We start from the raw sequence: 20,240 nt of genomic DNA, 5'->3' as shown, positions 1-20,240 counted from the left end.
TACACGTGTACATTACTCAGAGAAAACTTACTCAGAATTGAACCATCGGGGCGTGACTTATCCTAAATATAAGTTGACCTTAAAAGATAACCTTTCGACTCAGAAGGCAAACAAAAGCTCTTTTATTATTCACTCTCACCGACCTCCAAAGGGTACACCAGTCGCCGAAAGATAACAAAGGCGGGGTATTGTTATGCTAAACATGCTCGCCTGTGCGGTTTGGGGGAAGGTTTGTACACGTGTACATACCAGACAGGGGTGTTCCAAATCGGGTACAACTTTCACCCACCGTCCCAAGCCCACAAGTGTTGCCTTTCCTGCAGTCGTTTAAACATCATCTTGTAAGTGAATAGTTACTTCTTGATCAAGATGGCGAGACTTTCCTTGGTGGTGTCTTTGGTTGTTGTCTTGACGATGAGGATGTCAGAAAGCAGGAATACTGGTGCATCTCTCGACTGGGATGCGTCTAAAGGATACGTCTTGTATTGCCCATGCTCAGGTAAACATCAACAGAAACCGCCCATCTTTCTTGAATTAACAAAAACCATGTTCTAGAAACACTACCTCCATAATTGAAACGTGTACTTTCTGTGGATGATTAATTAGTTGCAGTCATTAATTAATTATAAAGTGTTAACAAAACAATTTTATTAATGTAGACAATTCCATAAAATTAGACATTCTGACAGTGGGTGTGTGATCATAGGGAATGATGTGATGTTTGCCAATCAATGTAGAGGGCCTACATTAAAACAAAAATTGATGTTTTGTTTGACGTACTGAACGTATTGGTTAATTTATTTATTGGTCAAGTGGTTCAGCCATGATTACCGCTGATTTTTCCACCAAGTAGAATAAGTGTTGTCTCTTCTAAATTATTCAAAGGCAAAACAAAAAATGAGAGAGATTGGATATTGGCAGTAGCTTTGTATCCTCTTGTTTGAGCTTTGCCGAGTTCACTTGTTTGGAAGATAACAGAAACAAGTCCCTTTTTATGTTGACCTGTGTTTTAAATAAGTTTTGAAACAAAATTTTGATTGCGGAATGGCAATTATTACAACTTGCTGTATAAAGGCCAAGAAATAAATTGTACAGGATTACTGTAGTTTTGATTTTAAATTAATATTTTTGTCATAATTTAGGTCGGTTTACAGGGCAGGTGGAACAGTTCCTGGGTGCCGTTCAATTTGCAAAAGCTGTGGGTCGAATTCTGGTCGCACCACCTTTTATCATGTACCCATGTGGTCGGAAAGACCGCCACGACCATTTTGGAGTTCAAGTGCCTATCCATATGGATAGAAATGTAAGGATTTATTTACTGTAATTTATGCAGGAGATTTGAATATTCATCAACGAGACATGAATATTCAACTACCTGTGCTGACGACACAGTCGTCTGAAACACTGCAAACTCATTCAGGAACTGTTCCACCAGGTTTATAAACCATTATCAAAAGTTTGAATGAGCTGCCCATCGCGAATCGTTAGCTTATCAGGCCCCATATTCATAGAGCTGCTAAGCACGAAAAAGAAGCTAAGCACAACAAAATCGTGCTTTTACCAGAATAAGGTTAACAGTCAAACTACCATGTCATGTGTACAAATTCAGATTGGTATCCCGCTCATATCTGCTCAGCAGAAAAATGTTAAGCAATATTTTTTTTGCTTAAGCAGCTCTATATGAAATTCAAGCTCTGTTGTAATTTTTCTTCAAAGGGCCAAAATTGTCATTATCATCCTTTCATACAGGTCGATTTGGGAACCAGGTGGAACAGTTCATGGGAGCGTTGCTTTTTGCATCCAAGGTTGACAGAATCTTAGTCGCCCCTCCGTTTATTTCATACCCAAGCGCCCTTCAGGAAAAACCGAAAAATGTAAGATCTGAAGGCAGTTAGGCCGAGTAAAAATAGAAACATGTTTAGCGTCGGGGTTTCTAAAAAAAAATGAAGGAGGAGGTTTTTTTTTTTTGTTTTTTTTTTTCAAGATATAGCCGCCATTCTTAATGAATTTCAAACACCCATTGTTTTTTTTTCTACTGTCCACAATACATAAAATGAACTATGTTGGACGAGACATTGCCAAAAATAAAATAATACTTTTGAAAAAGGAAGATAAACGGCCTTTTTCTAAAATGGCTGCCCGACACATTTTTTAAGATAAACGGCTGGGCTATTTTTAAACTATTTTGTTTTTCTGAGATCATTAACATGTATTCCTTTTTTCCATTTAAAAAAACATTATAACAATAATAAATCATAAAAAAGGAGACGGCCTCTTAAAAGGAGGCGGACGAGGGCACTTAACATGTTTCTTTTTTTGAATTTGTCCTATGATAAAAAAAATCAACGGATAAGTTTGACAAAAATATATTTAATTTTCACAATGAATTAAATCATTATGATCCGGTTTAGATCATATGCTAAGGCCATCTCCTCTATCTAATTGTACAAATCATATGTGGTCAAATCACAAGATCCCAAGTGTGACCACACAAAGAAAACATGTTGATAGAGTCCATATAATTATTAAGCATCATAATAAAAAGTTGAATATTAATGGACAAGTCAAGACAAGAGAAAAACCGGAACGAACTCAAGATGTGAAACTTTTGAGTGAATGGTTCGTTTGTTTTGGAAGGTCGAGGCCTTGGTAAAAATGTAAAAAATTCAGAACAAAACAAAACAGAACAAAACAAAACAACAATGAAAAAAGTCCATGGTCACTGAAGTTTATGGCATAGCAAATTGCTGGACAAAATGTATCAAGTGCTACATAGTCTCAATTTGGCATTCAGTGTGCACAAAAACAGTTGATCCTAAATTGTTTGCTATATGCAAGAATTTTTGGCCGAAATCGTTCACCGATGGTAATATTTCTTGTTTATGATTTTATGTCTAGGCCTATGTCGCATTCGATGAATATTTTGAGATGGAGGAAATCAAGAAATATTACCCCAACGTGATCACTATGGAAACCTTCATGACAGAATTGGCGCCACTTTATTGGAAGGAAGGCAACAGATTCGCATACTGCTCGAGCGGACTGGCAGATAACAATGACGGCAAATGCACAAGGGTAAGGAAAATGAATAGTTCAGGAAAGAAAAGAACATTTGAAAACTAGGAAAGTACTTTATAAAGACGCATTAAACCAGCATATAAATGAAAACAATAAGCATTAGGTGTCTGACCAAAATGAAATAATATATTTGAAGCAATTTCTTAAAAATTTCTGTGCAAAAATCAAGGCTTCGTTTATAATACTGTATGAAATATTTAAAAAGGTATTGTGCCATCACTCTCACTATGTATCTTTGACATAAGACAATAAAGGCAGGTAAAATGTTATTAAATTGTGAACATTTGGGAAAAAACACCCTTGTTGGACGAATAATATGTGTGCTTTCAGATAGGAATACAAGACTTCTAGCTAGAAGTATTTTATTATTTTAGTTAGAAAATACCTCTTTCTCAAAAACTACGTTACTTTAAAGGGAGTCGTTTCCCACACTATTTTATACTATCAACAGCTCTCCAATGCTCGTTACCAAGTCAGTTTTTAAGTTAATATTTGTTTTGAGTAGTTACCAAACGTGTAAAATTAAGTTATAATTTTTATTTTATTAGTAATTTTATTTTTTTGACAGGACGGAAATCCATTCCGTACATTCTGGGAGGACCAGGGTATCATCTTTGACGAGAGCACAGTTTGGAGAACAGAGTCCACAAGCTTGCATTACAACATAGATGCGACAGACACTGCTAACGAATGGAAAAAAGAGTAAGGCACTCGGACTTATACTTTTCCCCAGCAATCTGAAAAAAATAATAGTATTGTGCAGTATTGCTTCAAAATATTACCTCAAAGTGCCGAGTAACAAAATAAGAAAGACAGACAATAAGTTAATACGAGCAGAAAAGTTGTCAAGAGTTACAAAACTACGCGAAGGAGTTTGTCTAATCATTAATTAAGTTTTACAAAACAATATTCAGGAAAACTATCATTAAAGAAAGAGCTTTAAAGACATAGATTGATCGCTAAATGACATTAAAATACGTCCAATGTCGCACACATGTTGCACTGTGAAACAACTTTGAAAACTCTGCCATACGATGATGCCCCCCAATAATCAGTATCAAAATAATTGATGTCAATTTTCTGCGATGCATTTTACAGCTTTTTGAGTAAAATATTATTTTGGGTGATTTTGTTTTCGTTCTAGATTCCCTGCCTCTGAGCACCCAGTCCTCGCTCTGATGACGGCACCTACCTACACCCCAATCAGCCCCAAGACCGAGGGGCTTCAACATTATCTCAAGTTCACGAGCATCATCAGTGAGCCGGCAGATCTCTTCATTGAGAAAAGCCTCCAAAGACCTTTCTGGGGTCTGCATCTTAGAAATGGTGCTGACTGGGTAAGGAAGTTTTGTTTGTTTCTTGTATTTTTTACCAGAAAATCTCCACAATAATGGACAATAACAGAAAAAATACAATGACCATCTAAAATACAGTAGGAACCTGAGGAGTTGATATTTACTAATTAAATTTACCCATTATTATATGAGTCGAAAAGAAGCATGACAGTCGAGAAGAAGCATGACAGTGGTCGATTTCACAAAGAGTTAGGACTCGTCTTATCTCAAGTTAGGACGAGTAACTCGTCCTAACTTAGGATTAATCTTAAGGTCTGCATGCTACAGTGCAGGGTCGGGACTCTTCCTAAGTCCTAAGATTAGTCTTAAGTTAGGAAGAGTTTTGTGAAATCGACGGCAGATACCTCTGTCCAACCAACTCGGTTCTTACATGATCACTAAGAAAAGCTATTGGCACGATTCAGTCTTAAAATGTTTCAGAAAACTCGACTGATACTGGAATAACAATTACCATTAATATTGTTATTTGGAGGAGTGTTGGCTCTTAAAAGAGCCGGTGTGGTCTACTCGACGTTTCAAACACCTGCTCTTCTGAGAAGAAAGCTGGTGGTGATGCAACTTAAGTATAGAGCTTGAGGGATGCACATTTTGGGCGGGGTTTGATTGTCCATGGATTGTGAAACAGTGGTTGGATTGTCTTAATGGATTGTCGTTTTTTTTCTACCAAAATCAGAGCCGTACTTGCGAGCTTGCCAAGGACTACCCTCATCTCCTCAGCTCACGCCAGTGCACCAGGGAGGAGGATGATTCCGTAACCAAGCAGATGTGCATCCATTCCGAGGAGGAGGTCATCTCAGACATCAGATCTCAGATCTATCTGGCTGAGGAGACAGACAGAGAATTGCCTAAGACCATCTTTGTGGCTACTGATCACGTGGCAATGGAGGAAGAACTACAGGCAGCATTCCCGGATGTAAGATTGTTTTTACAAATTTTGTTTTTAACGGCATTGTGTCATTTCACTCAATTTTGTTTTAAATTTATCATGTTCTGGATGGGCTTGATTGCAAGTCCGGCCTGTGGGTGTGCTGCTCCAAAGAGCTGCCCACACCCCATCACTGGTGACTGCTTTAACAGTTGCCCTGGCAAACAGGGCTCACTTTCATAGAGCTGCTTGGCAGAAAATCTTGCTTTTAAGTTTCATCTAAGCAGAAATGAGCAGGATATATTCCAGTCACAAATTGTACACGTGACATAGCAGTTTGGCATGGTAACCCTTATTCTTTGGTTTGCTTAGCAAATTTGTGTGCTTAAGCAGCTCTACGAAATTAGTCCCTGTTCTTGAAGAAGCAAGGCAATCTGGCAACCACATGGCTAACATTAAAACCAGTACCAGTAGTTTAATCTGAGACAAACGCATTATTATTTATATCACCCTTTTTATGATACAACAGTTGAAATATATCTTGTTTTATTTTCTTGCAATGATAGATCAAGATCGTCGCGTGGGGTCCTGATCTCGACCAGATGGATCTACACATCCTCAACCAAGCAGACCACGTGATCCTGAACTGCGTATCAGCGTTCAGCGCCTACGTCAAACGCGATCGTGACGTCAACGAGAAATCCGTCGCATTTTTCGGCTACATGGAAACGCATAAAAAACTTCCAGTAGTCAAGAGATCTCCGTTTCACGAAGAGTTGTGAAGAAATGTGTATTTAGGTCAAAAACCACAATGAATAACTTTGTATAGGTCTGTAATAAAAATTATGTTTGTTTGTGCTCGATGATGATCGAATCTTTCTTCCAAGCTTTTAAAGGGACAGACGTGAGAGAAACTAACATGGGGAAAAGATGTTCGTTCAAACGAAACAAAAATATTCGTTCAAACAAAAAAAGCTTCGATTGAACGAAGATTTTGTTCATCCGAACGAAGATTGTTTATACTCGATTTAGTTTGTACGTACATTTCAATCCAAATAAAGAAGGTAAATAAAACCGGACCAACAAACAAAACAACAAACAACGCGCATCGACGTATAAAAAAGGACAAGCTAAAATAAATTAGTCGCGAGTAATACGATATTTGTGATGTGCCATTTGAATTTCATGCCGTAGTATTTTGTTCTTTTATATTTTGAGTAATTCTTACCTTTTTGTACTATTTTCATCGGTTTACTTTTTGCAACAATTCGTCCTTGTTTGAAATATCATAAAATTAAATGTTTTCTTGTCAATTAATGAACCATTCACAATGTGAGTATTTCTAACACAAAATGGCCCATGAAACCCCTGCAACGAAATCAACTATTGATTTAGTTTGGTGCACTTCAATTAAATATTATTGCAAGTGAGCCAACTGCACGCTTAGTATGTGTCTTGAAAATTTCAAAAAGGGGACGAATAACAAAACTTGAAATCGAAATTGGATCGATCTGCAAAAAATCTGCTAGTCGCAGCCGGCAGGCTGAATTATAATACAATTTTACAATAAACATTATAAAAATAATGTTTATACAATATTATGAACATTACACATTTTTTTTTATAAAGGAAAAGACATTATTAGTGCCAGAATAATTTTATGTCCATAAAACATGATTTGCTTTCACATCATAATTATTGTTTTAAAATAATAATATTTGTCTTTAAAATTAATGCCAATAAAAACGTACTTGGCTTCGATCAAGTAGCAGCTTTCTATAATAATAATAAAGTGTGTTGGGAATCATTTCACCTCGCTCGAAGTAGTGTCACACCCGTCTCGTTTGATTATGGCATTGTTCACGGCGGTTTTTATTTGGAATCGTGAGCCTACGTTCGGACAATATAATTCTGTACCTAGATACGCTCTGTCATTTCAAAGCTAAGCAAACAATACAAATTGTGAAAGTGTCGAACACACTGTATTGAATTAATTGAGTCGTTGTTTTTAAAGTGGTGCTGTCAATCACGTGAATGTTAATTAAATTTTTTGTTCGACACAGTATAAACAAAAATCGAAGACATTCACTCAAGCGCGATCAGTTTAGAGAACATAACTACAGTAAAAAACTAAACAAAAACAAGTCATACGCTGCAAAATTATCCATTTTTGAAGCAGAGCTTGTAGGAAGTGAATCCTCCAGACATGCATTGCATGAGACAAAGAATAACAATTACAAAGCTTACAGGCGCATAACACGGAAAATATAACGAGCAGCCGGCTAAAATCAGATGATTGAGATAATGTAGAATAATAATTTATGCATATATATAAAGACAACCAATAGTTTACTTTGAAAATGACTAAAGTACATTTTTAAAGATTTGGGGTTGAACAAACAACATTATGACTATATAGCGGGATTAGAACCACCACCGGATTATGCGGTGCCGAGCTAGGTCCCAGGGAATTCTGTCCGCCGGAAATTCTATCCCCCATATTATGGGAAACTAATAACTATAGGAGGAGGATTCGAAAGAGGGCGCTACTTGAAGAAGTTTGTACAAAGTACATACGAAGGGACAGAGCTAGCCCTCGGGGGTGGGTGGGGGGGGGGGGGGCGGTTGGGGGTGATCTCGAGCCACCGGTGCGTTTTATTGCTCCAAGTGCATCTGTCAACTTTGTGTCTGAAAGCTCAGATGAAGCATATACTAAACCGTTGAACCATCTTTGTGTTGTTCGAGAAAACTATATGTGACCAATACAAAAACGATACAGCTGGTTTTCAGTCGTCTCGGCTTGACTGACCCAGGCCAAATGTTAACAGGTTTTAAAAATACAAGTGAAATTCTGCATTATAAATTTAACATCATTAAGAAGATGTGCGTTGAAAAATGCCATGCTCTTTTGTTTCCCCTTTAGTAGGTATTGGACCCGCCCCCCCCCCCAATCCCGCACCCCCTTAACAACGCCCACCTCATTTATTAAAGCCCACGTCACACACGTTGAAAAGCAATGTTTATCGCTGATGCCCCGTCCTCAACCAAACCGCCACATTGTTGTGACGCTTCAGTTGAAAGCGCGCACCAGTCAATTTCTACGAACAACATGGCGGACACAACGATCGACGAGAGCAACGTGGTTGCCGATCTAAACCAGACGTTAAACGAAACTGTAGCAAATGCTACCGCTAAAATTCCGGCCACCCCGGAGGGAATGGCTGTCGCCTACGGGGGGCTGGTGATCATGGCTCTTTTGCCCATCTTCTTTGGTGCTTTTAGATCGGTTAAATATCAGAAAGAACAGAAGGTGAGTGCAACAGCTGTTATGCGCATTATTGTGAATGTTTATTGTTTGGTAATTCATTTGATGTTGATGAGTTCCGTAATAGCTTTTCAGACAATAATGACAATGGGCCATAATGGCACACGAGGAAGGAATACAAAATGACGGTGGAGGAGGAACTATAGTTACCAAAAATAAGAATCATGAGCAATTTCGTCACGCAAATGAAGGATGAATAAAATTATTATTTTCGATAAAATTAAATTAAGAACGTGAATACTGAATGTACTAATTTATGTTTTCATTGTCAATAAAGAAATCAATGTCAACAAAAGACTGAAATGTCAGATGTCATGGATGTTGTAACATTTATTAGTTAATTTATGGAAAAGTTTCCGTATGGCGCCACCACTTTTTCATTCAATATGAAATAATATAGTATCTATTTACTTTTTTACCTGATTGATATATCTCTTTTTTTTTAAATGAGTGAAAAAGTGCTGGTGGCATACGGAAAGTTATCCTAATTTATTATTTAAATGATTGAATGTTGAAGCGCCTAACAATACAAATGCAGCTTGCTTTTGTTTGTAGTTGCGATAACGTATTCCTCCCAACTTTTTACTTTTTTTAAAAACTCCACAGCAGAATGGGGAAGTCCCGGAAATCATGTCGGGAAAAAGACGCTGCCATGTTCCCACTTATCGCAAGTGCAACATTTTTGGAATCTAAGTAGTTTTCCAGGCATCTGTGAACTATAAATTTGTTTGCAGTTTTTTTCTTCGAATATTTGTTTTAACTTTTTACTTATTTAACCTCTACAGGAGAATGGAGAAGTCCCGGAAATCATGTCAGAAAAAGACGCAGCCATGTTCCCACTTATCGCTAGTGCAACATTATTTGGAATCTACGTAGTTTTCCAGGCAAGTATGACAGAGTTTGGTGAGGATCAGGAAGACGTAAGTTTTCATGTGGATGAAGGAAAGTGGAGAAGAACAAGTCATGTAAAGGTGTTTTGGTTTGTAAAAATAATGGCCAATCAAAATGTCTAGTATTGTAAAAGATTTCCGGACGTGTGACTAGGCCTGGGTGACTAGTGTTAAAAAGTCACAACTATTGGTTGCTATGTCTTAGTTGCAACTGCCGCCTTTCAAATACCCTGTTAACCGTGCCACCATGATTACTAACAAAATTTCAAAGTCACAACTAATTAAAGCTCCACCAGTCCGGAAGTGACTTTCACTAGTTGTCCAAGCCAAGTTGTCTTTGTCTGCTCTTATTTGCATCGCAATGGCCTCCAATGCAATGCAGCGACCCTCAATCTTTAATTTGAAAATAGTCACAACTAGTGTTGAAGTCACAACTAGTCGATAGTGAACTTCACTATCAGACGCCGACGCCCATGCCTACTTATTAGCCTCAATTTCTAGAGCCGGTTCGTCGCAGGATCGGCTCCACAGAGCCTTTTATAGTTGGGACTCGGTCTTTTAAAATCGGAACCGACAAAAGCGGGTACCCGGTTCCACAGAAGAGTGGAACCGCCGGTCCGGTTTTCAATTTGGAACCGGGTAGAACCGGGTAACCGAAGGAACCGCCCAAGCTTAGCCTTCATATCATTAATTTGTTTATGCCAATCTCTTTTCTTGTACAGATTTTCTCAAAGGATTACATCAATTTGTTGTTGACTGTTTATTTCTTCTTCCTGGGAGTCTTAGCCCTCGCTCATATATTTAGGTAAAGTACTTAACATCAGTAAATCCAAGAACCATTGTCATGGCTCTGCTTACTGACGAATTCTGCTCAATCACAAAACGATTCACTGCTTACTGTGCAAGCTCTGAATTTCTCAAACCTGTGAAATACGCTTGATGTAAAGCATTCCCTGCTTCCATACGCGCTGATTCTTTGCATGCGGTAAGCAGAGGCTTGAATGTGGTTACCACCAACAGATTATTACTTCGGGAGGCAGTGTTCTTCCTCGACAGTGGTCCCATAATTGGTCCACTGACCAAATTGGTTAAAACACCCTCGGAGTAGTGAAAGTCCACTGCTAAGTGGTCCAGAGATCGATTTCTCAAAGAGTTAGGACTAGTCCTAGGAGATATAAAAAATGTATGGATAGTCCTAAGTTGGGACGAGTAACTAGAGACAAGACTAGTCTTAACTCTTTGTGAAATCCACCCCAGCTGCCTAATTCATAAATTGTTTCTCTAAGGCAATTCAAGTCCCAAATGGTTACAGTGTTGGAAGAGGGTCCTTACATGGGACCAGTGAAAAAGCTGGCAAACAAAAAAATTGAACAAGCTTGTTATAAGTCCCACTGGCTTGTAAAAACGTTGAGGGCAAACCCTAGACTGAAGCGTTATTTAGGAATGGACAATACTGTCTTGGAAGTTCAATTCAGGCCAGATACTTCAGGGAGGCAACGAAGGCGATCGCCTCCGTGTCCCCTGGTCATTGCCTTGGTGCCCTTAAAATGCTCCAATACAAATTTGCAATTTCATCACAGGGTGCCCTTAACCAAGAAGAAAATGCCTTGGTGCCCTTGCCCTTTCAAAAACGAAGCATACAGCCCTGTCAATTTATTTATGAAGTCACAATATGTTTATGAGTTACAATATGTTTGTATGAACATTCTTGACAGCCCTGTGATGCGGAAGCTTCTACCGGCAGCATTCCCAAATGAGTCGTATCATCTCATATTCACAAAAGGGAAAGCTGACAAGAAGGAAGGTATGTGATGACTTGCCCCCTCCCACAATGCCCCCCCCTCCAATGCCCCCCCCCTCCAATGCCCCCTTCAACAAATGAAGTCCTTGAGGATGGGTTGTTCCCATCTCTCTTCACTCTACATCGTTTAATTTCATTAATATTCTGGTTGTGAACTTAATCATTGTACTAGAAAAGAACCCATTGGAGAAAAGACAAGGAAGGAAGTTTCAGTTTTAGATGTGGGAGGGAAGCCCCGGAGAAGTATTTCCAGGGAAAACCCCTTGCATTCAGATAGAGACTGAAAACACAACTCACATGTAGATAGCGGGGGGGTTGACTGGTAACTGTGAAGATTTAAATGCATTCACCACATAGATATCATATTGCAATAATACAGTTCAATTATTCAAAATCCCAAATGGATTAAAGTGAATAGACAAACAGTGGGAGGGTTAACTGCGTACTATGTAGATTTATGCATTCACCACTTGATATCATATTGCAAGAATACAGTATGGTATAGTTCAATCATTCAAAATCAAAGGATTGAAGTAAATGGACAGACAGTGTGAGGGTTAACTGTGTAGATTTATGCCTTCACTTGATATCATATTTCAAGAATACAGTATGGTATAGTTCAATCATTCAAAATCAAAGGATTGAAGTAAATGGACAGACAGTGTGAGGGTTAACTGTGTAGATTTATGCCTTCACTTGATATCATAATTGCAAGAATACAGTATGGTATAGTTCAATCATTCAAAATCAAAGGATTGAAGTAAATGGACAGACAGTGTGAGGGTTAACTGTGTAGATTTATGCCTTCACTTGATACCATATTGCAAGAATACAGTATGGTATAGTTCAATCATTCAAAATCAAAGGATTGAAGTAAATGGACAGACAGTGTGAGGGTTAACTGTGTAGATTTATGCCTTCACTTGATATCATTATTGCAAGAATACAGTATGGTATAGTTCAATCATTCAAAATCAAAGGATTGAAGTAAATGGACAGACAGTGTGAGGGTTAACTGTAGATTTATGCCTTCACTTGATATCATATTGCAAGAATACAGTATGGTATAGTTCAATCATTCAAAATCAAAGGATTGAAGTAAATGGACAGACAGTGTGAGGGTTAACTGTGTAGATTTATGCCTTCACTTGATATCATATTGCAAGAATACAGTATGGTATAGTTCAATCATTCAAAATCAAAGGATTGAAGTAAATGGACAGACAGTGTGAGGGTTAACTGTGTAGATTTATGCCTTCACTTGATATCATATTGCAAGAATACAGTATGGTATAGTTCAATCATTCAAAATCAAAGGATTGAAGTAAATGGACAGACAGTGTGAGGGTTAACTGTGTAGATTTATGCCTTCACTTGATATCATATTGCAAGAATACAGTATGGTATAGTTCAATCATTCAAAATCAAAGGATTGAAGTAAATGGACAGACAGTGTGAGGGTTAACTGTGTAGATTTATGCCTTCACTTGATATCATATTGCAAGAATACAGTATGGTATAGTTCAATCATTCAAAATCAAAGGATTGAAGTAAATGGACAGACAGTGTGAGGGTTAACTGTGTAGATTTATGCCTTCACTTGATATCATATTGTAAGAATACAGTATGGTATAGTTCAATCATTCAAAATCAAAGGATTGAAGTAAATGGACAGACAGTGTGAGGGTTAACTGTGTAGATTTATGCCTTCACTTGATACCATATTGCAAGAATACAGTATGGTATAGTTCAATCATTCAAAATCAAAGGATTGAAGTAAATGGACAGACAGTGTGAGGGTTAACTGTGTAGATTTATGCCTTCACTTGATACCATATTGCAAGAATACAGTATGGTATAGTTCAATCATTCAAAATCAAAGGATTGAAGTAAATGGACAGACAGTGTGAGGGTTAACTGTGTAGATTTATGCCTTCACTTGATATCATATTGCAAGAATACAGTATGGTATAGTTCAATCATTCAAAATCAAAGGATTGAAGTAAATGGACAGACAGTGTGAGGGTTAACTGTGTAGATTTATGCCTTCACTTGATATCATATTGCAAGAATACAGTATGGTATAGTTCAATCATTCAAAATCAAAGGATTGAAGTAAATGGACAGACAGTGTGAGGGTTAACTGAGTAGATTTATGCCTTCACTTGATATCATTATTGCAAGAATACAGTATGGTATAGTTCAATCATTCAAAATCAAAGGATTGAAGTAAATGGACAGACAGTGTGAGGGTTAACTGTGTAGATTTATGCCTTCACTTGATACCATATTGCAAGAATACAGTATGGTATAGTTCAATCATTCAAAATTAAAGGATTGAAGTAAATGGACAGACAGTGTGAGGGTTAACTGTGTAGATTTATGCCTTCACTTGATACCATATTGCAAGAATACAGTATGGTATAGTTCAATCATTCAAAATCAAAGGATTGAAGTAAATGGACAGACAGTGTGAGGGTTAACTGTGTAGATTTATGCCTTCACTCGATACCATATTGCAAGAATACAGTGTGGTATAGTTCAATCATTCAAAATCAAAGGATTGAAGTAAATGGACAGACAGTGTGAGGGTTAACTGTGTAGATTTATGCCTTCACTTGATATCATATTGCAAGAATACAGTATGGTATAGTTCAATCATTCAAAATCAAAGGATTGAAGTAAATGGACAGACAGTGTGAGGGTTAACTGTGTAGATTTATGCCTTCACTTGATACCATATTGCAAGAATACAGTATGGCATAGTTCAATCATTCAAAATCAAAGGATTGAAGTAAATGGACAGACAGTGTGAGGGTTAACTGTGTAGATTTATGCCTTCACTTGATACCATATTGCAAGAATACAGTATGGTATAGTTCAATCATTGAAAATCCCCATGGATTCAAGTGAATGGACAGACAGTGTGAGGGTTAACTGTGTAGATTTATGCCTTCACTTGATACCATATTGCAAGAATACAGTATGGTATAGTTCAATCATTGAAAATCCCCATGGATTCAAGTGAATGGACAGACAGTGTGAGGGTTAACTGTGTAGATTTATGCCTTCACTTGATACCATATTGCAAGAATACAGTATGGTATAGTTCAATCATTGAAAATCCCCATGGATTCAAGTGAATGGTCAAAATGTAAGAGGGTTAAATAATCGGTATTGTAATCAACATTATTTTTGCTTTGTTTTTCTCTGTCACAGATTTAGTGAACTACGAGTTTGACAACAAGGATCTTGTGTGCCTTGGCCTCGCCGGTTTGTTTGGTGTTTGGTACCTGATGAAAAAGGTACGACATCTACATCATTAACGAGATTAAAAATAGTGGCTTCTGATATAGTTTGTTTGTTTGTTTTATTTGCATTTATTTTCAACACAGGGGCGAACCCCTTCTCTTTTTTTATATAAGTGGACTAGGTATTTTACTTGCATTACACATCAAATGGCTTTCCCTCCTATTCGAAAGAATACAGCAATAATGGTTAAGTGTCTTGCTTAAGTCTAAAGGTGATTTAAGACTAGCCTCTGTAAATCAGCCATGATTGGTGGATCTTTTAGTTTTGTTTACAGCACTGGGTTGCCAATAACATCTTTGGCCTAGCGTTTTCCTTGAATGTAGTGGAAGGTGATGCGGGACAAGCTCTGTAATTCAGTACTGATTAATGGATGTTTTATTTTTTGTTAACAACAGCATTGGGTTGCCAATAACATCTTTGGCCTAGCGTTTGCCTTGAACGGAGTGGAATTCCTGCAGCTCAACACCGTCATGACTGGATGTATACTACTCGGAGGTCTCTTCATCTATGATATATTTTGGGTGTTTGGCACCAATGTCATGGTGACTGTTGCCAAGTCGTTCGAAGCTCCAATCAAATGTAAGTTTCTTTCACAATTCCATGTTGGTGGTTGTGGGTTGGGGACGTGGGGGTTGGCGGCCGGACTTACATAACCGATACCCTATATGGAGCTAGATCAGCTTGAGATGAGAGTTAATGTGATGAAACCTTCTGGAAATGTTTGTCATGAATGATCACTGCCAGACATTTTCAGTGATGGGGAATGGGTACCAGACCTATATAACCAGTACTAAGACCAAGGCCCATTTTCATAAAGCTGCTAAGCAAAATTTAATGCTTGGCAAATTTCTCTGCTAAGCAAACAATGAGTGGGGCACCAGTTGCAACAAAGTCAACTTTCTGGAATTTTGGCTGGTAACCAGATTCTGTTGGAATGGTTGAATGTCATTCATAAAAGCTTTTGGATTTGTTTTTTTTAGTGGTTTTCCCGCAAGACATCCTGGACAAGGGCTTTGATGCCAACAACTTTGCCATGTTGGGTCTCGGTGACATCGTCATCCCAGGGATATTTATTGCTCTCCTGCTGCGTTACGACGTAAGGTAAGGATTCACATGATTGCTTACCCCCCCCCCCACTCATCAATCCAATTGATGAACTTGAACGTCTAAAGAATGCCTTAGCTCAGCTTGTCCCCTTATCCAATCGCACAATTCGCATAACCCAGCAGTAAAGTCACTCTCCTTTGGCTTCCCATCATCGACCGCATTCCCTTCAAGATTCTCCAGGTGATGACTAGAGCAAGCTAGTCAAAATGTGGAGACCAATTAAGAACTCGCCCTGTGGTAATAGGGCGTCTCTTGATGGATACCTGCGCTTTACAAATGCTCATTTTTGTTATCCATCCTTCTACCCTGTTCCAAAACCTAAAGAGGAAAGTCTCAACATGAAACCTCTGTAAGAAACACTTTTTCATTCTCCACCTTTATTTACTGATTTTTTTTTGCAGTAAAGCAAAGTCGAGCCGTGTCTACTTCACAGCTAGCTTCTTGGCCTACATCTTGGGTCTGTTGACCACCATCGGTATCATGCATTTCTTTAAGCATGCCCAGCCAGCTCTGCTGTACCTGGTACCTGCCTGCATCGGGGTACCGATCATCATAGCCCTCATCCGAGGAGAAATCAGGGACCTCCTCAAGTAAGTGACAAAGTGATGGCGGCCATTTTGGAATTCTTGTGTATACAAAATGTTGTCTCTATATGTATGACGATTCTCATCATAGCTAGCTATGGCCCAATTTCATTCAGCCTGTAAGCATAAAACTTGCTAAGCACAGACAAATTGTGCTTAACAGCAACTGTGTACTGGTACAAAAATATGCCAACTTAAACTTTGCTTAGCAAAGAAATTATCTAAGCAGTATTTTCTGCCTAACAGCTGTTCGGCATCTAGAAGAGGTATAACATGTATAATCACATTGGCTACAGTGTTGGTCGGGAGGATGGAGGGGTACAACTATCACAACTTATTAGATGCCAGAAACACTTGGGCCAACCCCTACTCTTAGCATTCAGTGTACTGGGTCTTTTACAGGCATTGATAGTGTTTAATAGTACAGCTTTACGTTCCATCGGAAGGACAAAGCAATAATAATTGTCAAGACCAGGACTCAAACCCACATTCTGCTGATCAGAAACACCAGAGCTTTTGACAGTGCAAGCTAGTTGAAACGTTGAGATCAATTAAGAACCCACTCTGCTGAGTGAAGTTAATAAAGATCCGATAAAAAAGCTAAAGTAGTAGTCCTGGCCGATTTTCTACCTTCCGCCCAGGTAGTAGTTAAGAAGCAGGACATTTCCTTTCAGAACTGAGAAGTCTCCTGAACTCTGAAAATCTACTCTGCGGTAATAGAATATAAAGCAGGACAGTTCTTTGAAGAACAAAATCTACCTGGCAATACATACACACACATGGTGTTACCGCAAACCAAACGCTCCTCATCACATTTCCTTGTATTTTTATCATTTGTGTAGATACGAAGACAATCCATCAAAGGAGGGCGATGAAAAGGTTTCCAAGGCAACAGATGGAGAAGACGATAAGACAAGCAGCAAAGACAGTGAACCCAAGAAATCCAAGTAACTCAACCAGGGTATGACCTTGGAAATGTTGACCTTGAGGTCACAATATGACCCCGAGGTCTTAATATGACCTGAAGTACAATCAATTCACCCATGAACAATCTGAATTGACCTTTAGATTCCTGAACTGACCTTTGGTTTGAACCGCAGACATCATTTAGAGTTAGGATGTGACCTCATGGTTTGACCTCATGGATGACCTGGTGTCATAACTCGACCTTACGGTTTAATTTGACCAGTGCATTGACCCAAGTATAAATAATATTGTGATATAATAAAGCTTCTATTTATCGTGTTGCAACAGTAATGTACAATGTATCTTCGCTTCCTTGACTAAATTTGATTGTCGCTGGGAAATTTTTTTAGTAATCTTAAAGAATAAAACATAGTTAACCCTCCTACTTTGGGTATCATTTTCCAGAGAGTTGATCAACCATTTGAAACCATTTAACCGCACAGGTTTTGTAGGGTGGCACACCTGTACTCAGAACAAACTGTGCATTACAGGTTGGAAAGAAATAGTTTGGTCTCCTATGTGTATTATAAATACACTTAAGTTTGTGGCACACAGGGAGCCAGACAAAGATGCCTGCCTTGGGCAACACAGAATAGATTTTCTATTGTTGATTAACAGACCGATCTATTTGGCAGGGATGGCCGAATATTAGCAAAATGTTCAATGTATTAATAATTATAAATAGTGACCAACTTCAATATTTCTGCAAACCTTCAATTAAAAACAAATACATCCCATAATTGGTTGTTTTTGCTTCCAACAAATCATACACTATTTTTGACAATTTGTGAAACATAATTGCAAACTGTGGCTACCAGTTTTTTGCTCTGTATTTATAACCCATAGTTTTCCTTGGTTGGAAAAAACTGATGTTGCATTTAGAGAAGTCTATGCAGCTGTTAGACACATTAAAAGTTTACTTGGTACTGAACTAGGCCAATTTTATAGAGCTACTTATTGAGAGAGTTCCATTTCAAAGTGCTGCTAACCATATGCACACAAACAGGCATGTTAGCCTTCAGGGCCCAATTTAATAGCGCTGCAAAGCACAAAAATCTGCTTTGCATGAAATTTCTCCCTTGATAAAAACAGGAATGCCAACCAAATTTCCACGTGATTTCCACAGGACAAGCAAAGAACAGCTGAATACTAGTAAGAAGCAACATGCATCAAATGGAAATTTGGTCGGCATTCCTGTTTTTATCAAGCAAGAAATGTCATGCTAAGCAAATTTGTGTGCTTAGCAGCGCTATGAAATTGGGCCCAGGTGCTTACAGTATGAATACGAATGACCTAAGTAAACAAGCATGCTGACTGCCTAATTTTCGTGCTACATTTTAACATGTCAAATGTGCCTACTCATAAGCAAATTTTCCTGCTACAGTTAGCACAAAAAGTTGCTTACTAATAAGCAGTGCTATGAAATTGGCCCCTGGTTGTAACTTGGGTTTGTTTTAGCCCTGGTACTCTCCACTACAAGGACTAGTTTTATTTCAGGTGATGTTGGAGTTGTACATGAGATTAATAGAGTAGAGACAAGTAGTATTTTTTTTCCTTTTTCGGTAGTTTCCTGACAGTCAAATCATAGTTTTAGATAATATAAGACAGTTTTGATTCCTTTTAAGTGTTATTGAAAAAAAAAAAACTCTAAGAGAATTTGATGGTGTTTTTTTTTCTTCTTTGAGTTTGACTCAAACTGGTTGTTTGAAAATGTTTGTTTTCTTTTTCTTAAGTCGCCGCAACCTTGCTGACATTGCATGAACAACAAATTAACTCAATCTTAAAACTCATTCCTTATATCTGTTTTTGTGTCTCACTGTCAGACTTGGTAACATTTTTCTGTTTATCATCAACTACAGATCTGAAATTTGAAATAAGCTGCATTTCTCAGTAATTAACTAACTAATTAAAAAAATTTAAGCAGTATTACTCTCGCTAATTGGTGTTTGTGTTCTGCAAAGTAAAACAAATTAACAAGTTAAATGTAAGGTCACTATTCAATTAAATTTGTGCACAATAAACTTCAGCTGTGGTGTTTTTGTTGAATATTAAATGACAACTTAGTCAGTGCACTTTTTGGGGTGAAATGATAGTGCTTTTAAGTAGCAGCAGGCACACAGGGTACATGACCTATAGGTAGTGGGAATCCAACAACAGATGGGCCCAATTTCATAGAGCTGCTTAACAAAACTGTCTGCTTAGCAGAAGTGAGATGAATTATTCTGCTGCAATTTTACAGCTTTTTAAATTTTTCTATTTGTTGTCGGCCAAAACAAATATAAGTGGGCCTTTATTGAGGTTGTCGATTTATTTTGTTGTGTTTGTGGCCAGCATGGAAAGCTACAAAAGTGCATTTATTTTCTTAAATAATATTTGTGGATGTTAAATGGTTTCATGGGAACCTTACCATGACAGAATTAGAAAACAGTTTTCTTTTTTGGGTAATCTAAATATCTTTGGTGAGCAGGCCGCAAACTAGAGGATGTTCCCCTACTTCGTAGTGTTTTAATCCATGGTTTATTTTACTAGTTTTAAGTTTGAAAACTTTAACTAAATTCTTAACAATCTCTGTCGTATTTATGCGTTTTATGTGTTTGTAAACGTTGTGCTAATTAATGCATTAACAATAAATGTGCATTCCGTGTAAACATTGAGTTAGGGTCCTACCTGTTGCAAAAGGCAATATTTTTTGTTGATTGTTTTTGTGGTATTATTCTTTAGGCTCAAACAAAAAATGCCTCAACGACCTACAAAACACTCTGGAGATGACCCCCCCCCCCCCCTTTTTTGTGAGGGGGGGGGGGCTGATAATGTGGAATTGAACAAATATTTTTGTAAAATTAAGCAAATTGTCGGAAATGCCCCTGTAAAACATTGTTTTGGGGCATGATATTAAACATACCCTTCCAGACAGAAACCAAAAATGATGAAATTGTAAAATTTAATTTTTTTTACAG

The 20,240-nt window shown here is 37.9% G+C and overlaps 2 protein-coding genes across 3 annotated transcripts; both read left to right on the top strand.

The window, feature by feature from the left end:
* Positions 1-237: 237 nt before the first annotated feature.
* LOC117304083 (GDP-fucose protein O-fucosyltransferase 1-like) lies at positions 238-7,084 on the top strand. 2 transcript variants are annotated; one of them, XM_033788579.1, is made up of 7 exons: positions 238-499; positions 1,143-1,303; positions 2,899-3,075; positions 3,647-3,780; positions 4,223-4,415; positions 5,107-5,346; positions 5,865-7,084. In XM_033788579.1, exons 1-7 carry the CDS (start codon positions 370-372, stop codon positions 6,078-6,080), a joined length of 1,251 nt encoding a protein of 416 aa, XP_033644470.1. In that variant the 5' UTR covers positions 238-369; the 3' UTR covers positions 6,081-7,084. The 2 variants fall into 2 exon arrangements, with proteins under 2 accessions (XP_033644470.1, XP_033644471.1); XM_033788580.1 differs by lacking the exon at positions 1,143-1,303 and adding an exon at positions 1,750-1,874 and having other exon boundaries at positions 239-499.
* A 1,295-nt stretch (positions 7,085-8,379) lies between these two features.
* On the top strand, positions 8,380-19,937 carry LOC117303807 (minor histocompatibility antigen H13-like). The gene is made up of 9 exons (XM_033788168.1): positions 8,380-8,608; positions 9,409-9,507; positions 10,236-10,318; positions 11,229-11,317; positions 14,534-14,619; positions 15,022-15,205; positions 15,607-15,727; positions 16,135-16,323; positions 17,160-19,937. Exons 1-9 carry the CDS (start codon positions 8,408-8,410, stop codon positions 17,266-17,268), a joined length of 1,161 nt encoding a protein of 386 aa, XP_033644059.1. The 5' UTR covers positions 8,380-8,407; the 3' UTR covers positions 17,269-19,937.
* Positions 19,938-20,240: the final 303 nt, after the last annotated feature.

This window comes from Asterias rubens, chromosome 20 (genome assembly GCF_902459465.1).
Source record: "Asterias rubens chromosome 20, eAstRub1.3, whole genome shotgun sequence".
Taxonomy (NCBI): Eukaryota; Metazoa; Echinodermata; class Asteroidea; order Forcipulatida; family Asteriidae; genus Asterias; species Asterias rubens.
This window is presented reverse-complemented; position numbering and strand designations above follow the sequence as displayed.